We start from the raw sequence: 18,481 nt of genomic DNA on the forward strand, positions 1-18,481 counted from the left end.
CCCCGCTAGTTCGAACTAGCGGGGTAGTGTAGACATACCCTTGCAGAGGCTCTCAATAATCATCAGCGCTTACATTTGCTATAACTTAAAAATGAGTCACAAAAATTGAAAGCATGTGAACTGAAATTATAAAATGATTTAAAATCTTCAGCTAAGCTAAGACTAATTACCTGGAGAATTTTACTGCAATTTGGAATGACTTTTTCTGTATGGAGCCCCATAATGTGAATAAAATAACGGATTAATACACCTTGCATTAGAATAATTTAACAGCCTAACGGCAATTATGATCTTTCCAAGTATCTTCTACATGAATAATCAATGTGTACTTGTCTCCTTTCCTCCTGCTGTCTTCGACATTCCATTTCTATCTCCTTTTGTATGTCTGGTACCTTTCCTAATACTTTGGAATGTTTACCCTTAGCACTTATTCCTTAGTCCTTTCCATTTATGTATCTTTTGTTCTCTCCCTTCTCAGGACTCCTCCTTCAGATGAGGCTGAGGCAGGGATGAGCAATAAAAATGACAGTGATTCACCAGCGTTAGCCTCTGGCACTGCTATATTTATCTGCGCCTCCGCAGGTATGGGCAATTGCAGCTCCTGTTGGCTGCGGATTGCTGTTTCCAGCCAATGGGAGCTGCGGGAAGCAGTGTGGACTGGGACACCACTTCCCATAGCTTCCATTGGTTGGGAATGGCAATTCACAGCCAATGGGAGCTGCAATCACCTGTACCTACAGCGGTGCAGGTAAATATAGCAGCGGCGGCTCACCAGGGGCGAATCCTGGGGAACCGGATCTGGCCAGCAGGCCAGTATTTGCTTGTCCCTTGGTTGAAGGTTAACAGAGTTTCCATTCTGTGTCCACCACTAGTGTCTCTATTTACTTTTATCTTGGGAAAGTCAATCAGATGTGCTTAATGCTAGGAGACTGAGTTTTTAATACAAAATACATGTTGGGCTACAAGGGAAAGTTTAGCCTTTGGAAGTCCTAAGGAAAAAAAAAACGGGATCCTGGATTTCAGTACTGATATCCCATAGCCTAAAACTCATTCAAGAAGTGCTAATCAGATTCTAACTGACTTTTCTGATACCATAGGAAATGGAAAGGCTAATGGGGTGAGGGGGACTGAGGAATGTCACAAGCTGTAGCCATGGCTGAGGTGGGACTGAGAGCTGAAACTTTTATCCTGCTGTTGGAGAAACTTCCAGATACAGAACATTCTCATACTACAGTGATATGTCCCACTAAACCGGAAATGTTAGTGAGTGCCTAGGTATTATACACCTTTTCAGAGCCCCACTCTGCAATGCAAATTTGTTCTTCTGTATAGGGAATGCTGAAGAGGGCTTTAAAACTACATCTTGAAATATTAAACCACAGCTGAGATAATTATATTTCTTTATGCTAAAAAGGCATATTCTAGATCTATTCAGACATGTGAATCAACTGTCAGTACCTGTTGGTATTCCATATTTAGGGCAAATTGTGCTATTGTCACTGGGTTATAGAATTATGTATATTGGAAAAGGTAACTTTGGGTTTACCAAAAGGAAAAAAACAAATGTTTGCAAGGTGGTGAGTGTTTTTTGGAAAAGGTCCCTTTTTTGGACTGGAGTTAAAAGGGGAATGGATGAGGAGAAGATATAAAAAATAACTCTTTGTATATCTAAATATTGATCAAGAGCATCAAGCAAAGGAAAAGACTGTGCAATAAACCATGCCTTGCAGAAACACTTTACTATTTTTTTAAGTGCATTAATACTGCTATAAATTGACTGCAGTTTTGCTCCTTTGTAAGTCAGGTCCCTGGGAATATTGTCCTACCAATACTGCCTCGTCCCAGCCCTGCTATTAATCATGACTTGCCTGTCTTGAAATCTCCCACGGTTTGGTCACAGCTCCGAGGTCACAGGCTGTCATTAGCATTGATCTGAATAACAGAAATGAACAATACAAGCTGAATAAACCTTTATTGTATTTCTAAACAAATCTGCCCTGAATGCATAAATAAAAAGTCAGAATTAGCACCTTTTGCCTCTGGAAAGAACAGCAGCACTGTCTGAAATCTTAATCATCAGCATAGTTTTATTATCCACATTATACCTAGGAAGTCTAATATCACATAGATAATGCATAAAATGGAAAATGTATTATGCTAGAAAAGAAACATGTATCAATATAGACAAATCACTAATTTTGCTTCTAACTAATGATAATTATATCATATAATGCAGCATGTTCTTTACCAGGATGTAAGTAATGGAGTTGTTATATAATCATGCAAACTGGATCAATCTATTTGTCCACTAATAAGTGATTGATCTAGCAAGAGAACTTGTAATCATGAGAGGCATTCCAGACACGGTTTCAGCAATTTCTGCTACTCAGCTGCAATAAAAGAAATAAGATTTATAAGGGCTACACTGTTTCACTGTTCATTAACAAGAACTATTCAGCTGTAGAAAGGTAGGGATTTTAGCATATATTTGTTTAAATGATTAACCGGTAAGCCAGAGTTTATCGGTTAAACCTAATAAGTACATGCACTCTTCCCCCCCTCCTCGAACCTTGATGCTGTAACAGAGGTTTTTAAGATGGCTCCACACAAGCACTGGATCCCATGGAGCTGCCTGCACACCCCCAACGCTGCTGCATCTGATAAAGGGACAGCAGCACAGAGGTTGAGGGGAGCAGGCAGGAACTGATATATGCAGGAATCTGGCTTTCAAGCCAGCTGTCTGGGCTTATTGACTTCTTTGGAGCTACTTGCTCCCCTGCACTGCTGCCTCACACGGGTGTGTGTGTGTGTGTGTGTGTGTGTGTGTGTGTGTGTGTGTGTGTGTGTGGAGGGGGGGAGGCAGGAGTCAATACACTTACTGACTTACTGGCCCCTCCTGTGCTGCTGCCTCTGTCCACAGCAGGCCTGAGCCCACCATGGAAAGAGGCTGCACCGTGAATACCAGCACAGCCTCTGACCGTGGGGAACTCCGGTTTCTCATGGACAGGGGCTGCTGTTACCTTTGATACCAAGTCAGCAGTGTGGACTGGCAGGGGGCTACCCAGGAGTGGGGCCAGGAATGCACTGGCTGCCAGCCCCTCTCCTGGGGATTATCGAATAATCATGTAACCCTAAGATTTGATGCAGTAACATAATTATTAAATTAATCGATACCTAATATCCCTACTCCATGTCTCAAATCTTTCACCAGTTGGCAGTTCTTAGGGGCAAATTGAGTGCAATGCATTTGCAGCTCCTAATTGAGAAGCAGTAGGAGAGAAATTCAGCCAGAAGAAGAGGGAGAGGGAAAAGGGGTCACTGGGTACAGGTTGATGTGGAGGATCAATCAAAATGTGGAGGGTGTTTTATCTTGAGAACTTCTCAAGCTTTTTGCTCTTTAAAATTGAGCAAAAGGAAATAAAATATCTAATGGGGCTGGGAGAAGAAAGATGAGGGAGGGAAGGAGGAGCAGGGTGAGATGGACCCATGATCACTCCTTCCCTGCTGAGTTTTGGGACTGGGCTCCGACAGAAGTAGATTTAAATAGAAGTGGTTAGGAGCCCTTCTTCCCCTATCAAGTTCTGTGCTTTTACAGCTACAATCAAGCACTATATCTGGTAATAATTACAAAGCACTTTGTTATTTTAAAACAAGATTTCCAATATCACTGCAAACTATATTTGTGTTCCTGACATTGACCTCCTTAAATACATTGTGGTTATCTCCCAAAGTAATAGAAAAGCAAAAGAATGACTCACCGAAATATTTCTCGATGGCTTTTGACATTCCAATTGTAATTGCCTTTATTAACAAGTTCAAAAAACTCAGTCCTTCTCCTGCAACAAAACACACATGTAAGAAAAAAACAAACTCCTAGACCTGGAGCTATGTTGTGATACAAAGAAAGTTTTTGTGAGAACACAAGATCACAATACCTACTGCCTTAATGTTAGAAAATGTTGAGTTAAGAAGCCATTTAAATGAACCATTTTTATTTTGGAATATGCCTAATGACTGCCAAGCAACAACATCAGAGCCATCTGATAAGAGCTATATACAGTACCTGCAACAAAACTAAGTGGCACCTTAATTCTCAGTTTTTATGAATGGATGAAATGTTTTGCCCTTACCAACACATAGCCAGTAAGACCATGTGCCCATAGAATATATATTAAATGGTGATGATACTTTGCCTTTCATGTGAGGATATTAAAGGGCTTCAGAAAGATAGGTAAATATTGTTTCCAGCTGAGGTTTAGAAAGGTTTAATGGCTTGTCCAGGTCATGTATTGAGTTAGTGATATGCACTAATCACTAAAACACTCTGCTTTGTTCCCCGAGACTGAGGGGGGGATATATTGAAAGAAAGACCATCCAAATTGACATTCCATCTTGATCTTACATAGTGGTTGGGTATTAACCCAAGAAGAGATGCTTCACAGTCTGTCCATGAAAACATGCCAGTGCAAAATAAACTTGGGTCACTAGGTATGTCTACACTGCAATAAAACACCTGTGGCTGGCCTGTGTCAGCTGACTTGGGCTTGAAACTATAAAATTGCATGGTGTGGGAGTTCAGAGCCATGACTTGAGCCTGAAACTGAATATCTATGCTGCAATGTTATAGCTAGGAGCCCAGGGTGCAGGACAGCCACAGTTGTGTTATTGCAGTGTAGATGAGCTTACTTCCTGCTTGTATTATGATAAACTAGCTTGAGGATAAAGACAGCTCATGTGAGGTGCCAGGTCAAGATTCAACTGCTAGAAACTTCCAAACAGCTGTCCTCCCTAAGCTAATGGCCCTGTAAATACCTTTTCGCTCCCATGTAGACAGCCCAAGTCTAGGGCTACCCCTACCCTCACCTGCATCTTTTAACTTTTCACTGAAGTTGACCAGTATTGCCACCTCTGGTTCAAGAAAGAAGATTACCCATTATGTTTGCATCCTCCCCCAGAAAGGCCCATGAAATACCATCAGTTCAATGTTTTTGGTTTTTGTCTATTGAACTACAATTTTCCTGCTATGGAAATATTTTGTTTATGAATTCTTGTTCTTACATTTTAAAATAATAATAAAAAACCCCCACACTATGTCTTTTAAATCTAAAACATAAGGATCATTTGCCGGGGAAAATGATAGATACGCAGTTTAATGGATCCAACTATGTTAAGGCTGACTTGGAGCCTTCTCACTAACATTCTTGACTTATGACAGTCTGTCTATATTTCAGCTGGGTACACTATAATGAGTTGTTCCAGGCACCATACAAACACATATTGAAAAAAGAGTCCTTGTCCCCAAGAATCTTCTGTCTGTATTTCAGACAGGGGCACAGGAGAAACAGAAGCACAGATCTTCTTCAAGATCACACAGCAGATTAGAGTCAGAGCTTAGAACTCCCCACAAGTATGTCTACACAGCATTTTGGAGCGAGCTTCAGGCTAGAAGTCTCATACTAGAGATCTAAAAACAGCAGTCTAGAATGTATGTTGAAGTTGCAGCTCAGGCTTTGAAGCCCACTCCCTCTCAACATGCTTCACAGCTCAAGCCCTAGCTCCAGCCACACTTTCACAGTGCTTTCTGTTCAGCTACTTCTAGCCTGAGGCTCACTCCAAAATGCTGTGTAGATGTGTCCTGAGTGCCAGTCCTACAGTGGAGTAGGGATGTTAAAAATCATGTATTTGTGCTCCTACCTGCCCCCTCCCCTGCTGTCTCTGATAGAGAGGCAGCAGTGTGGGGGCCAGGCGGCTCCCTGGGAGTTGGTATACACAGGGAGCCAATGAATTTCAGCTTCCCATGTGCCCCAGCTCTCACCTGCCCCCTTTCCACTCCCCATGCTTTGGGAAGCAGTGGGGGGGGGCAACTGACTCCATGGGAGCCGGCTTCCCACATGCACTGGCTCCTGCCTCCCCCTGCTCTCTCCCTTCTCATTGGGGGATGCATGCAACAGTTAGGATTAACCAATAAGCCTTGGCCTTATCAGTTAATCATGTAAACGAGTACATGCTAACAGCCTTACAATGAAGCCTTTTGTATCAACCAAAAGTGTATTAGATTACTACCATAATGGAGCTTAGAGGGTCTTATATGAAGGCCTAGCCCTAGTTAGACTGAACTTTATAAACAGTGACCATTTCACCCATCACAGAAATCCACCCACTTCTGCACTTATTGCACATTCAGATAAATACATCAGTATATTAATTTGAAAGAGCAGTCTGAATATGTGATCACACAATTTCACATTCAATTCAAATTTCGTACACTTGGTGTTGCCCACCCTAGAATACATTATTTGCTGTAAATGAATACAATTTTAAATGGGGCATATAGGGGCCTATCATAAATGTTCCGAGCACTTAGCCTCTATTGTGTTGATAAAGTCATCTGAATTTAAAGGCGATTCAGGTATCAATTGTATAACAGCAACTAGAATTCTAAGGCATAACGGCTGGTCCTTTAATAACATATGAGTGGGATATGAGCTCAGTTTATTTTTTAACAAAGAGATGATTGAGGAGTGAGTTGAGTATAGTCTTAAAGTACCTACAGCAGGAAAAATATATTTAATAGTGGGCTCTTCAATCTAGCATAAAGAGAATACACAATCCAATGGGTAGAAGTTGAAGTAAGACAAATTCAGACTGGAAATAAGGTGTACATTTTTAACAGTGAAGGTAATCAACTACAGTTGCAAGAAGGATCGTGGTGATAGAGTCTCCATCACCAACAATTTTTAAATCAACTGGATTTTTTCCCTAAAATTCTAGGAATTATTTTGGGGCAGTTTTATCTCCTGTACTATATAGGAGGTCAGACTAAATGATCAGAATGGTCCTTTCTGGCCACGGAATCTAGAAGAACAGAATTAAATACATAAATAATTAAACTCTTTCTATTGATTGATTACAATGTAATAACAAACACATCTCACTACCATGTGGCAAATTACAGAATTTTTCTACTGACATTACATAATTTCCACCCCACCCCCTTATTTAATGTGGAGGTCGTTAGCACACTAATGAAGCAGTGGATAAGATGACATACATTCTCTGTGTTTTATGAAATATGATACAAGGGGGCTGCATTTTACAAAAGTTGCTAATACAATGCAAAGTCACACAAGCAGAAAACAAAATTAATTTATTTCACATAGATTCATGGCATGATGGCATAGCCGTCCCTGTGGGAATAAACACTGCAATGATGAAAATTTTAATGGCCTGGAGTAGCTGGTGTATAGACCTTAAATCAGTCTAATCATAAGCTGATCACTGGCAGCTAAACATTTGTTGTGAGCACAGCCAGAGCTGGTGGACTTCTACATTTTTCTATTTAATACACATTTCCTTGCCAATGTCTTACTAGAAAAATATCAGTAAAGCAAAATTTGATAATTCTTGAATTTCCGGTTAAAGAATCCTAGCAACTGGAATCCTAGAACTGGAAGGGACATCGAGAGGTCATCAAGTCTAGTGCCCTGCCCTTACGGCAGGACCAAGCACCATCTAGACCATCCCTGAGAGATGTCTATCTAACCTACTCTTAAATATCTCCTGAGATAGAGATTCCACAACCTCCCTAGGCAACTTATTCCAGTTTTTAACTACCTGGACAGTTAGGAAGTTTTTCCTAATGTGCAATGAGTTTTCCACATTTGTGGTTCCTAGGCAATACATAGTATCGAAGCAACAAACTGACAGTTCAGAAGAAAAGGTGGCTTCCCATGCCCACCTTGAACATTGTGAGATCTCAAATAAAAAATGTATGAAGCAGCAAAATAAAATATCGGTGATTCAAGGTATTTTTGGTAAATCACATGCTTCTGAGTAATTGAGCTGTTTTAATTCTAGGAAAAAAATTCCTAGCTCCATTGGAATATAGGCAGAGGAAACATGGAATCCCCACATTTATTCTAGTATCAAAAGGCTAATTCTGTAAAAAGCAACAAATGGTCCAGTAGCACTTATGAGGAAACAATTTAATGCTGCCTTAATGTACTTAAACATGATATCCATGAAGACTACTTTTATGGGTTTTTTTTTTAAAAAAGCTATGCAAGTGACAGTCAAAGTAAAGTGTTCAAAGTAAATGTAATTTTCAGTTATTTTGTAATCCACTCGTGGGGCTGAAGAGAAACATTTATTGATATATCAATGCTGAAAGATACAGCTGACAATATATAAAAAAGCTCTACAGTCCAGTGGCTCAGGACATCATTTCAGTGACTCTCAGAAACTATCATGACAAGTTGGGCCTGTATCTTTTCCTTTTGGTACATATATGACACTACTGTCATGAGTTGTAAGAAAGAGAACTTATAGTTGTATTTTTTCAGTTCTGTTGCCTGTTGTCAGTAACAATTTCCTCTCTTGAGGAATTCATAAAATATGGGATCAGTTCTATAATCTTTTCTGTTTGGATACAACGTGTCCTTGCTGTGTCTTTGCATTGCATTCTCACAGGTATGCTGCCTGTCCAGATCTTATTGCAGCCCTGGATCCTTAAGACTACCTACGTAGGTTATTACATTGCACAGTGGTCTCCTATGAAGGATTGGGGTTTAAATAGGAGCTTGCATTCAAAATCTCATCTACCACTGATAAGACAAAAAAAAAAAAAAAAAACCTTGAAACTTTTTGATCTAGTTCATGTTGGGCTAGGATACCAGTAGGCTGAAGAGAAACAAGACAACCTTTTTTCCTTTTTTTTTTCATAAATAAAAACTAAAAGTCATTTTTAGGACTCTAAAATAAATGAAATTCTATTTATTCACAGCCATAACAGACACAGTGTGCTTGAGAAAACGTCTGTATTTGACTGTTATCTGATGATAGTTAATTATTTCTTTGAATAACAAAAATTTCTGAATTTCTGAAAATTTTCACTGAAATGTTATGCATAAAATTAACCTTGGTCAATTGTCCACTGGTAGAAGGAATCTGCTTTCAGTTAAAATCCTAAGTGATAGGAGAGTTCTGCCTGAGTAAGAACCGTAGGACTTTGCCATAAGCAGGTAAACAATACAAAAAGCAGTAAGTGCCCAATAGGCAACATTTTCATTGGCAGGTTCATAACATATAGTGTTTTAGCATATATTACAGAAAAAAAAGGCATTGTACAGGCAGTCCCCGAGTTACGCGGATCCGACTTATGTCGGATCTGCAGTTACGAACAGGGCTTTTCTCGCCCTGGAGGATGCGAGCAGTGGGACGCCCAGATGCGCTGTGGTCCCGCCGCCCATGTCCTCCGGGGCGAGAAAAGCTGCTCCACGTCTCCCTGGTCTGCTGGGGGGGAAGCCCCCCCCAGCAGACAAGGGAGATGGGGAGCAAAGCCTTGGAGGACGCCGGCAGCGGGACAGCCGTGGCGCGTCTGCGCTGCCCCGCTGCTCGCGTCCTCCGTGTCTCCGCTCCGCGTCTCTCTGGTCTGCTGGGGGGAGTCCCCCCCCCCAGCAGACCAGGGAGACGCGGAGCAAAGCTGCGGAGAATGCAGGCGGGACCGTGGCGCATCTCAGCGGTCCCGCCACCCACGTCTCCCTGGTCTGCTGGGGGGGGTGGGGCGCGCAGCTAGTGCGCCCCCCCCCTCAGCAGACCAGGCTTTTCTCGCCGAAGAGGCCTGGGGTAGAGCAGCTGGGGCGCTGCCAGGTTGGTCCCCGCAGCGCTGAGGTGCGGCGCTGCGGGGACCTACCCGGCAGCGCCCCAGCTGCTCTGTCCCAGGCGTCCAGATTCAGCTGCTGTTGAAACTGATTAGCGGCTGATTCCAGGAAGCCCAGGGCAGAGCAACTCTGCCTCGGGCTTCCTGTAGTCAGCCGCTGGTCAGTTTCAGCAGCGGCTGAATCTGGACGCCAGTTCCGACTTACATACAAATTCAACTTAAGAACAAACCTACAGTCCCTATCTTGTACATAACTCGGGGACTGCCTGTACCAAGATGTTTTCAGCAGATTAAAGTTACATACATATATTAGCTGGAGTTCACTGCAGACACAAGAACATAATAGGCTGGCAATGAGTTTATTTATAAATTGAATCTCTCTAGTCCGGCACCCTTGGAACCTGACCGGTGCCAAACCAGAGAATTTTCTAAACCACGAAAGGTCAGTATTGTCTAGCAGCATTACTAACACTTCCACTACTTTCTGGGTTCTTAAAACTAAACAACAGCACAGAACTCTGAGAACCAGGACTGGTGGCTGTAAACAAACTTTATGGGACTGCAGGAAACTTGGCCACTCCCAGGATAAATGGACATCCGGCTAACTAAAATCATGTTGGACCAGAGAGTGCCGGACTAGAGAGGTTCAACCTGCACTAATATTAGTGGTTGAGATCCTTGTTGTACAAGGGAGAATTGTCTGACTCCGGTATAGCTGAGTCCAGTTTTAAAAAATTCATCTACTAGATCTACAAAAGAGGAAGCTGATAAATAATGTGGCCAGAATCACAGAGGCCTGGTCTACACTAAAAGGGAAAGTCCACTTAAGATCCACAACTCCAGCTACGTAGTCGGAGTATCTTAAACGCACCTTTGCTCCTTGTGGGGAACTGGAAGACTGGCACTGATGGGGGATCCCTTTCAGTTCAAATTAGCAGGTTTTCACTAAACTTGCTAATTTGAATCCCAGAAGTTTGACTGCGGCAGCCTAGATATTCTCCCTCTAGAAAGAGAAGGTATTCCAGAGTAACTTTTGTCGAGAGCATTTCTATGAGTCTGTGTATGTGAGGGATGACTATTTCTCCCTCATCCATAGCAACTCTTGCTTTAAACCATGGAGGACTGTATCCAGTCCTCTCAGGAATCCATTTTCCAAATGTCACTGTTAATTTGTAAATAACTTTCTAATTGTTGTTGTTAAACAACCCTTTCAGGCCAACTGTTTATACAAGGAAATAGGTATCTGCTAAAATTCCTTAAATTATCTGTTAAAACATTGAGATAATTTATCAACATATCTCCACATATCAAGCCTGATTTTTCACTTGCAGGTAATCTGTTTATTTGATAATTAGTTAAAGTCCTATAAATAGGACTTCCTCAAGTATAGTGCATAAAAGTCTTTCTCTATCCATATTTTTACTGCTTCACAAACCAATTCCCTGAGTGCTAAGAGAACTTTATGAATAGCAGTACAGAGGAGATCCAAGAATACTGCAATGCTGATTTTTTTTCCTCCCAAAGACATGTAAGAGACAGGAAACTTAAAAATTATGTCAATTTAATCAAGAATGTGCTTGCCCAAAAGAATCAGTTTGCATAGTTTATCTTTTAAAGGCATATACTTTCAGAAAGCTTATGCGGTGGTTGTTTTCAAACACACTTAAGAGTAAATTGTACAATTAGCACAGAATAGTACAAATAGTTTGAGTTGTTTTATTAGCACACATGGCACAAAAGCTGGGTTCATGTTAATGTGACAGTATTGAGTAAAAAGAGGTCTTTTTTATTTGCAGAAATTCAAGTCAGTGCCTTAGTTTCTTGAAAATATTCTGACTTATTAAGCACATCAAGGTCATTAATAAAAACTAGGAATGAATATTCTTGAAGCTCAGTTACTGCACGTTGTTTGACATCAGTGCTGTTGATATACAAAAGGAAACTTGATGAGTCAGATATACCCTTCTGGTGTCAGGAAGTGGAAGGGCTACTGTGCCCATGTGGGGATTTATCCCTTCCCTCTCCTGAGAGGAGCATCCACTGTCTGCCCTTTCCTGGCTGTCCTTGCTGAGAGAGCAGCCTTATATTTTTCCAGGAACACCACAGGAGTCTTGCTTGTGGAGTCTGCTCAGGATCTGTGGAAAAATGTATCTTCACTGTTGCTCCCGGCCAACCTGCTCACACCCCCTTTTCAGTGACCCAACCAGTTTTGGAGCACTAAGCTACTTGTGCTAGGACGATGGAGGTCATACAGAGCGCTCATTGTGGTCCCAAACATCTCTGTCCTAAGCCACTGGCAATTTCCATTGTCTTATTATCCATCAAAATCAGGAGCAATCTGCACAGACAACTTAATAGAAGTAGTTCTTTTTCTTGAAGTAATTCCTTTTTGAAGCAATCTTTAGCAAAATTGTTTAATTTTGTTTTGAGAGGCAGGTGTCTCAATTTGTTTTTGAAAAGTCTCTTGGTGATCTAGGCTACCCTGGGGGAGAAAAGAAAGCCATGCACTCTGAGAGACATTATTAGCAGGAAGCGAGGTGTTAATGCAGTACTGAAATAGCACAACAAGCAGTCAGAGCAAGCTTTGTTTGCTCCATTCCTACCAGTGCCCAATGGTATGGCACAATCTTAATGTATATTAACAGACCATATGAGGAAAAGATTTTGCCTGAAGTTCTTTGGAAACTTGGTTTGGCATCAAGCCATCAGTACTCATAATCAGGAAGGAAAAATCTATATCCTCTCATACACACTCAACAATCAATAATTAAATGGAGTGAAAGTGGGGTGCTAATGGATAACAAGCTATTTTCTAATGCACTGAAATTCCTTAGGAATTGAATTGTCTAGTGTTGTGCCTGAACAGGAGATGATCTATAATTGCACTCACTATTGTACTCCACCCAGTAAATTCCCCAGGTGTTTGCTAGCAAGTGAGATTCTGACTGGCACACTTTGGAGGAGGAGGTGTGATACTCAGGAAAGGTAAACCTGAGATACCAACAATTGCATGTATTGATTCTGTATGCAAGTTACACGTTGCTTTACTCAGTTTGAATCTCCTGTGGTTTTTTTAAACTAATTTCAGTGCCAAAAAAATGAAAGAACTGGTGTTACTTTGACTTGGAGGTGAGATAGGAAAAATAAGAAGGAATATGAAGTAACTGTATTTATTGGACACCTTCAGTGATGCATGATCCACTTAAACTTTTACATGGCCTGGGTAGGCTGCAGGGCACATAGGCGTGCTCCCAAGTTCCAGCACCCACTGTAGATTGCAAGGCAGCTCCCCTTGGCTGGTGCTGCACCCCGATGGACAGTGCTGGTCGAGTGGGGACAGCAGCTGGGGGAAGAGCTGGCCCGGCTGTAGCAGTAATTGCTGCAAATTTGTAACCAGGTGAGTGAGCAGGAGGGGAAAGCCAAGCTGGGAAGAGGAGGAGGGAGCAGAGCTCTGGGGTAAGAGCCAAGCAGGGGACTCCTGGGTGCAAGGACCGTAGGGGGTGGAGGAATTGGGCTGGGTATGGCTGGGAAGGGAAAAGAGCGGGTGGGGTGGCAGAAGAAGGCAAGGATGGCTGGGAGAAAGGAGCCGAGTGGTGTCACAGGACTGGTGACGGGGAGGGGGACAGAGCTGGCTGGGGGGCGTGGCTGGACAGTAGGAGGAGCTGGGCTGCAGTGGCTGGAAGGGCAGAGAGGGTAGGAACCAATCTGGCCACAGGACCGCTGGGGGGTACAGCTGGGCTGGGAGTGGCTGGGAGGCAAAGAGGGGAAGCCCGTTGCGCTGGGCACAGAGCGGGTGCAGGGTGGGGGAGGGGCTGAGCTGGGCACAGGACCACTGTGGGGGGGGGGGCAGAGCAGTGCAGGAGGTGGCTGGGAGCCAAAGAGGGGAATGAGGGTGGGAGGAGCACTTCTGGGCAGGTGCGAGTTGGGGCTGTGAATGACCAGCCAGGCCTCTGACTGAGGGGTGGTGCTCAGAGTTTCTCCAGGTAGGGGGTGGCTTGCGGCTTTCTCTCAGGGAGTGGAGCCCATTGACTGTGGTGTCCTGGGTCTCTGAATTCCTGTTGGCGAGCCTGGAGATGACTAGAAATTCCAAAAGGGCTAAAAATGTGTAGTCTCTTTGTAGTTTTTGCCCATAGAAACAATCCGGCACTCTTTGCACATGAAAGTCTGCTTGGGAATCATATGTGCAGGAAATACAAGACTGGGCTATGACTTTCTTCTGCAATTGTTTCAAGTTTGGAGACAGGACGTGCCTTGGCTTTTTCTGAATATCAAAATGAAACACATATAGGCATGGGACACTTCTATTAGCTTAAGTATTAAAATATGCATTAGGCTAAATATCTCCAACCATAATTAACCACTCATTTCATATATTACATAGCCCCTCTCCCCTGCATTGGTGCTTCATGGGTCATTAGTTCATGTTCTTTGGATTTTCATTTGTCAAATATAAAAAATGCCAATACTTACTCAAAATATAGAGTGAGATCCGTTGCCAATATCGACTGCTTTAGAAGCTGCATAAGGTCACTGTATTCCTTGGAGGACAAGTTAGCAAAGATGTTGTGACCCTGTAATGAAAAAGAGAGAGAGAAGGTAAATGGCTAACAATCATTGTAGATTTTTAAAAGGTTTCTAATGCTGTAAACTGCCCCATTTTGCTACACAGAAGGGTTTTTTCCCCCCGAATCATGGTAAAATCATGACAAAATAATAAAGTTAACGCTACTGAGATTACATTAAGACAGGAGATGCTGACCATTGTAATCAAGAAGCTGGGTTATGTTTCTTAACACTGCTAAAATTATAGTCTCTTACAAAAAGATGTATTCTTTGGTCTGATGCTGCACAAGACTCGGTTTATGGAGGAAAAGCTCCATATGGATACATCTCAATCTTCTCCTTTTAGCAAGTGTTTTTGGGGCTGCACTTTGTGGCTTTTTACTTGTGCTGCCAACAGATTTATCTGTGCTGCTGCTCAAAGCATGCAAGCTGCTGTTAGAGCCATCAAAGACACTAAATCAGATTTTAGTTCAAAATACAGTCTCTGTGTTCACCCTGTTTTCCCACTATCTCGTAGTACAGACTAAAGAAGCTAAGTTTGTGAAGCTCTAGACCTTGTGGGCCCCATAAGAATGCACTTTTTAAAGGACTGGGAAAGCTTATGATTCTAGAAAATGTTTTACAGCCAGAATGAAAAGGAACAGTTTGTTGCTCTTTTGGAAAAGGAAGATAATACTAAAAGGCTGTGTCTACACTGGCAAGTTATTCCGGAAAATCAGCCGCTTTTCCGGAAAAACTTGCCAGCTGTCTACACTGGCCACTTGAATTTCCGGAAAAGCACTGACGATCTAATGTAAAATCATCAGTGCTTTTCCGGAAAAACTATGCTGCTCCCATTTGGGCAAAAGTCTTTTTCCGGAAAAGGGCCAGTGTAGACAGCACAGTAGTGTTTTCCGCAAAAAAGCCCCGATCGTGAAAATGTGCTTTACCGGAAAAGCGTCCTGCCAATCTAGATGCGCTTTTCCGAAAATGCTTTTAACAGAAAACGTTTCCGTTAAAAGCATTTTCAGAAAATCATGCCAGTATAGACGTAGCCAAAATGTTATAGTTAGAGATGTGTCAAATAAGGGGGAACAGAAGGCCCATCGTTCCTCCAGAAAATACAAACTGAGTGAAATCTGCAGTTGAACTTGGCTGAACTTTAAGCTAACCTTAGACTTTATAACATCAGTTACATATGATTACATTCACATATTAACATCTTACTTAGGTATTGCTTCCTAGCCTTAGATACAATGATGTTTTTAGTAACTGAATCTAATTTTGATAGTTAGCTGTAGTATAATTTTCATATTCAGTATGCACTGCCATCTAGTGTTTAGGAAGATTAGAACACTATAAAGAAAACAAGAGCTTTCCTTAGATAAGAGACATCTCTTCTTTCTCTAAGGATCTTATGGCTTGTCTTCACTTGCCCAGAGATTCGATCTCCTGTGGTTCAATTTAGCTGGTCTAGTAACGACCTACTAAATCAACTGCTGATGGTGTCCCCATTGGCCTCGTACTCCACCAGGCCATGAGGAGTAAGGGAAGTTGAGGGGAGAGTTTCCCCCGTCAACCTCCCTCAGTGGGGACACCGCAGTAAGTCATGTAGCTGAAGTAGAGCGTCTTAGCTGGACTTTCTCCCATAATGTATACCTGGCCTTAGTCTTGTAAAAGATTCCCTTTCACCTGTGTGTTGGGAAAGGTGTGTAGGGGGAATTCTAGAAGATATTTAATTAAAAACTACAGCTTAGGTATGGTGTACAAAGAAAAGACTAATCCAGTATGTGTTCAGAAAAGAGCAAATCATCGAAGTATAGAATTACTAGTACATGTGATATATTGTATAATAAATAACTTACAAAAGGCTTTCCCTTTATATTCAAGGTTTTGTTTGTTGAACTACTTCATAATGTATAAGGCAACATCACTACAGCACAAAACCATGATAACGTGTCAAAGGTGCCCAAGAGCAAATTCAGGCACCATTTTCTGTTCAGGCTCATAGAAATCTAAAGAAATAATACAATATGCTTTGACACTTCCCTCTAAAAAACACAGACTAGAATATTAAGCACTAACTTATGAAGTGTAATCTAATTTCAGTCCAGTAGAGTGAGAGGTCTACATCGTTGGTACAAACGTATATAACTAAATTGACCTCAATGGAGTTATATCTACTTGCAAAAGCAGAGGATCTGGATTTGTCCTTTCCAGTTTGAGTGTTTTTTGGTTCCATCTTTCAGTTTATCCAAACAAGTAACAACATGCAGAATGTAGGGCTTAAAATCATAGAATGAATTGTGTAGTTGCCAGGACAGATGATGTTTGGATAATGAAACAGGAGTGAGCTGGGTAAGGGAAGAGTTTGCCCAGGAAGGGAAGATGTTTTTTGTAGATTTGTGGGAATTTTTTAGGTCCACAGGTGCCATTAAATCATGTAATCTGACCTCCTATATAACACAAGCCCTCCTGTTTTGAGCCCAATGTTCTAGTGCAGTGTTTCCCAATTTTATTTGGCCACAGAACCCTTTTAAACTCGAAAGAACCACTAATAACAGTCTGGTATATAACAGGTGATCGTACCACTGACTGCGCGCAGCACTGAGTAGTGACATCGTCATCTCTACTCTCCAGCTAAGCTGGCATTAAAGGGACACTTATTGTGGCAAACACAAATGAAAACTGTTTTCAATAAAATTAATAAATTCTTAAATATTAATTATTTTTAATCATAAAATTTGATGTTAATGGAATTTTCTTGCGGAACCCTTATTTTCACTTCGCAAAAACATGGGGTTCTGCAGAACACCAATCGGGAAACACTGTTCTAGTGGAACAAAAGTTATATTTTCCAGAATGGCATCCAGTCCTGATCTGAAGATATCAAGAGATGGAGAATCCATCACTTCCCTCAGTAAAATGTTCCAATGGTTAATCATACTTCTTGTTTAAAAAAAAAAAAAGAGAGAAAAATTATGCTTTGTTTCTCATTTGATTTCAGCTTCAAGCCATTGGTTCTGATTATACCTTTCTCCGTTCAGTGAAACAGACTGGTATTTTTTTCCAAAGGCATTAATCAAGTCTCCCCTAAATCTCCTTTTTGATAAGCTAAACAGATTGAGCTCTTAGGCCTGGTCTATACTAGGAGTTTACACTGAATTTAGACACATATGGTTGATTTTCTAAAACGATGTATCAACACTACCAAGCTTGTCTTGTTAACCTCAAGGGCCAATGAAGTCGATGTGAATTGCTCCTGATTTCACGAGGAATAATACTAATCCCAACCTTGCCTGGTTGAGTTTAGGACAGTGTAGACACACCGCTGGTGAAAGTTGAGGCTGTTGGCCTTTGGGAGGCATCCCACTCTGGCCAGAACTTATGCCTTTAATGCTCTCCAAGTAAACAGGAAAGCCCCGGGGAAAGTTTGAATTTCATTTTCTGTGTGACCAGCATCACAAGCACACCTCAGAGTGAGCAGCACACTGTGGCACACATGACCATGACTTCTAATACTTCCATGATTTCCAATACTTTAAGTCCCATGTGCTCCAGTTTCCAGGTGCGCAAAAGAGCACCAGCATGGAGTATGCGGGAGTTCTTGGATCTCATCGAGGTGTGGGGAGAGGAATCTATTCTCTCCGAGCTCCAGCGAAAGAAATGTGGACATTTACATGAAAATCTCAAACTCCCTGGTGGCCAAAGGATATGCCAGGGATACCCAGCAGTGCAGAGTCAAAATGAAGGAGCTAAGGCAGTCCTACCACAAGGCAAAGGAGGTGAACGGACAATGTGGTGCATCACTGCAAACATGCTGGTTCAATGAACAGCTGGATGCCATACTGGGTTGTGGGGATGTAGTTGAAATGCAGAAGATGATTGTGAGGTTGAGGAAATTAGGTGGTGTACCACAATCATTCCTTTTATGCCTGAATCTCCTATCAGACCTGGATGCTCTAGGCAGCCATTTGTGCTTTGTGCTTCTTATTATTCTTTTGTTATTCTCAAAGAGTTAGCTGTTTGCTCAAGATGGTACAGTGTAGGAATGCACTGTTGACTTTCAACAAGTTCTGGGACAGGTCCCAAGGCCGGCCACCTGGCATGAGAGTGCAGGAGCTCTTGGGAAGATCACATAGCTATCTATGCTAAATATTTCCCACCTGATAATGCTAATTAGTTGGCCTGGGAAAATTTGCAAAGTATCAACAAGCTAATTATTGGATCTGAGAAAATATGCAATGTATCAACAATATTGTTAGGTTCTCAAAACACCAG

The 18,481-nt window shown here is 41.9% G+C and overlaps 1 protein-coding gene across 1 annotated transcript in view; it reads right to left on the reverse strand.

Moving 5' to 3' along the window:
* The window catches only part of PDE11A (phosphodiesterase 11A), a 128,721-nt gene that overhangs the window by 34,523 nt on the left and 75,717 nt on the right, over nt 1–18,481 (reverse strand). The window contains exons 13-15 of the mRNA XM_075933714.2: nt 14,129–14,229; nt 3,759–3,836; nt 1,865–1,932 (exon numbers count right to left, since the gene is read on the reverse strand). Of these exons, the coding sequence (XP_075789829.2) occupies nt 1,865–1,932; nt 3,759–3,836; nt 14,129–14,229 (247 nt within the window). The remainder of the gene's footprint in view (nt 1–1,864; nt 1,933–3,758; nt 3,837–14,128; nt 14,230–18,481) is intronic.

The sequence above is a fragment of the Pelodiscus sinensis genome, chromosome 7, assembly GCF_052426305.1.
Source record: "Pelodiscus sinensis isolate ZL-2025 chromosome 7, ASM5242630v1, whole genome shotgun sequence".
NCBI lineage: Eukaryota > Metazoa > Chordata > Testudines > Trionychidae > Pelodiscus > Pelodiscus sinensis.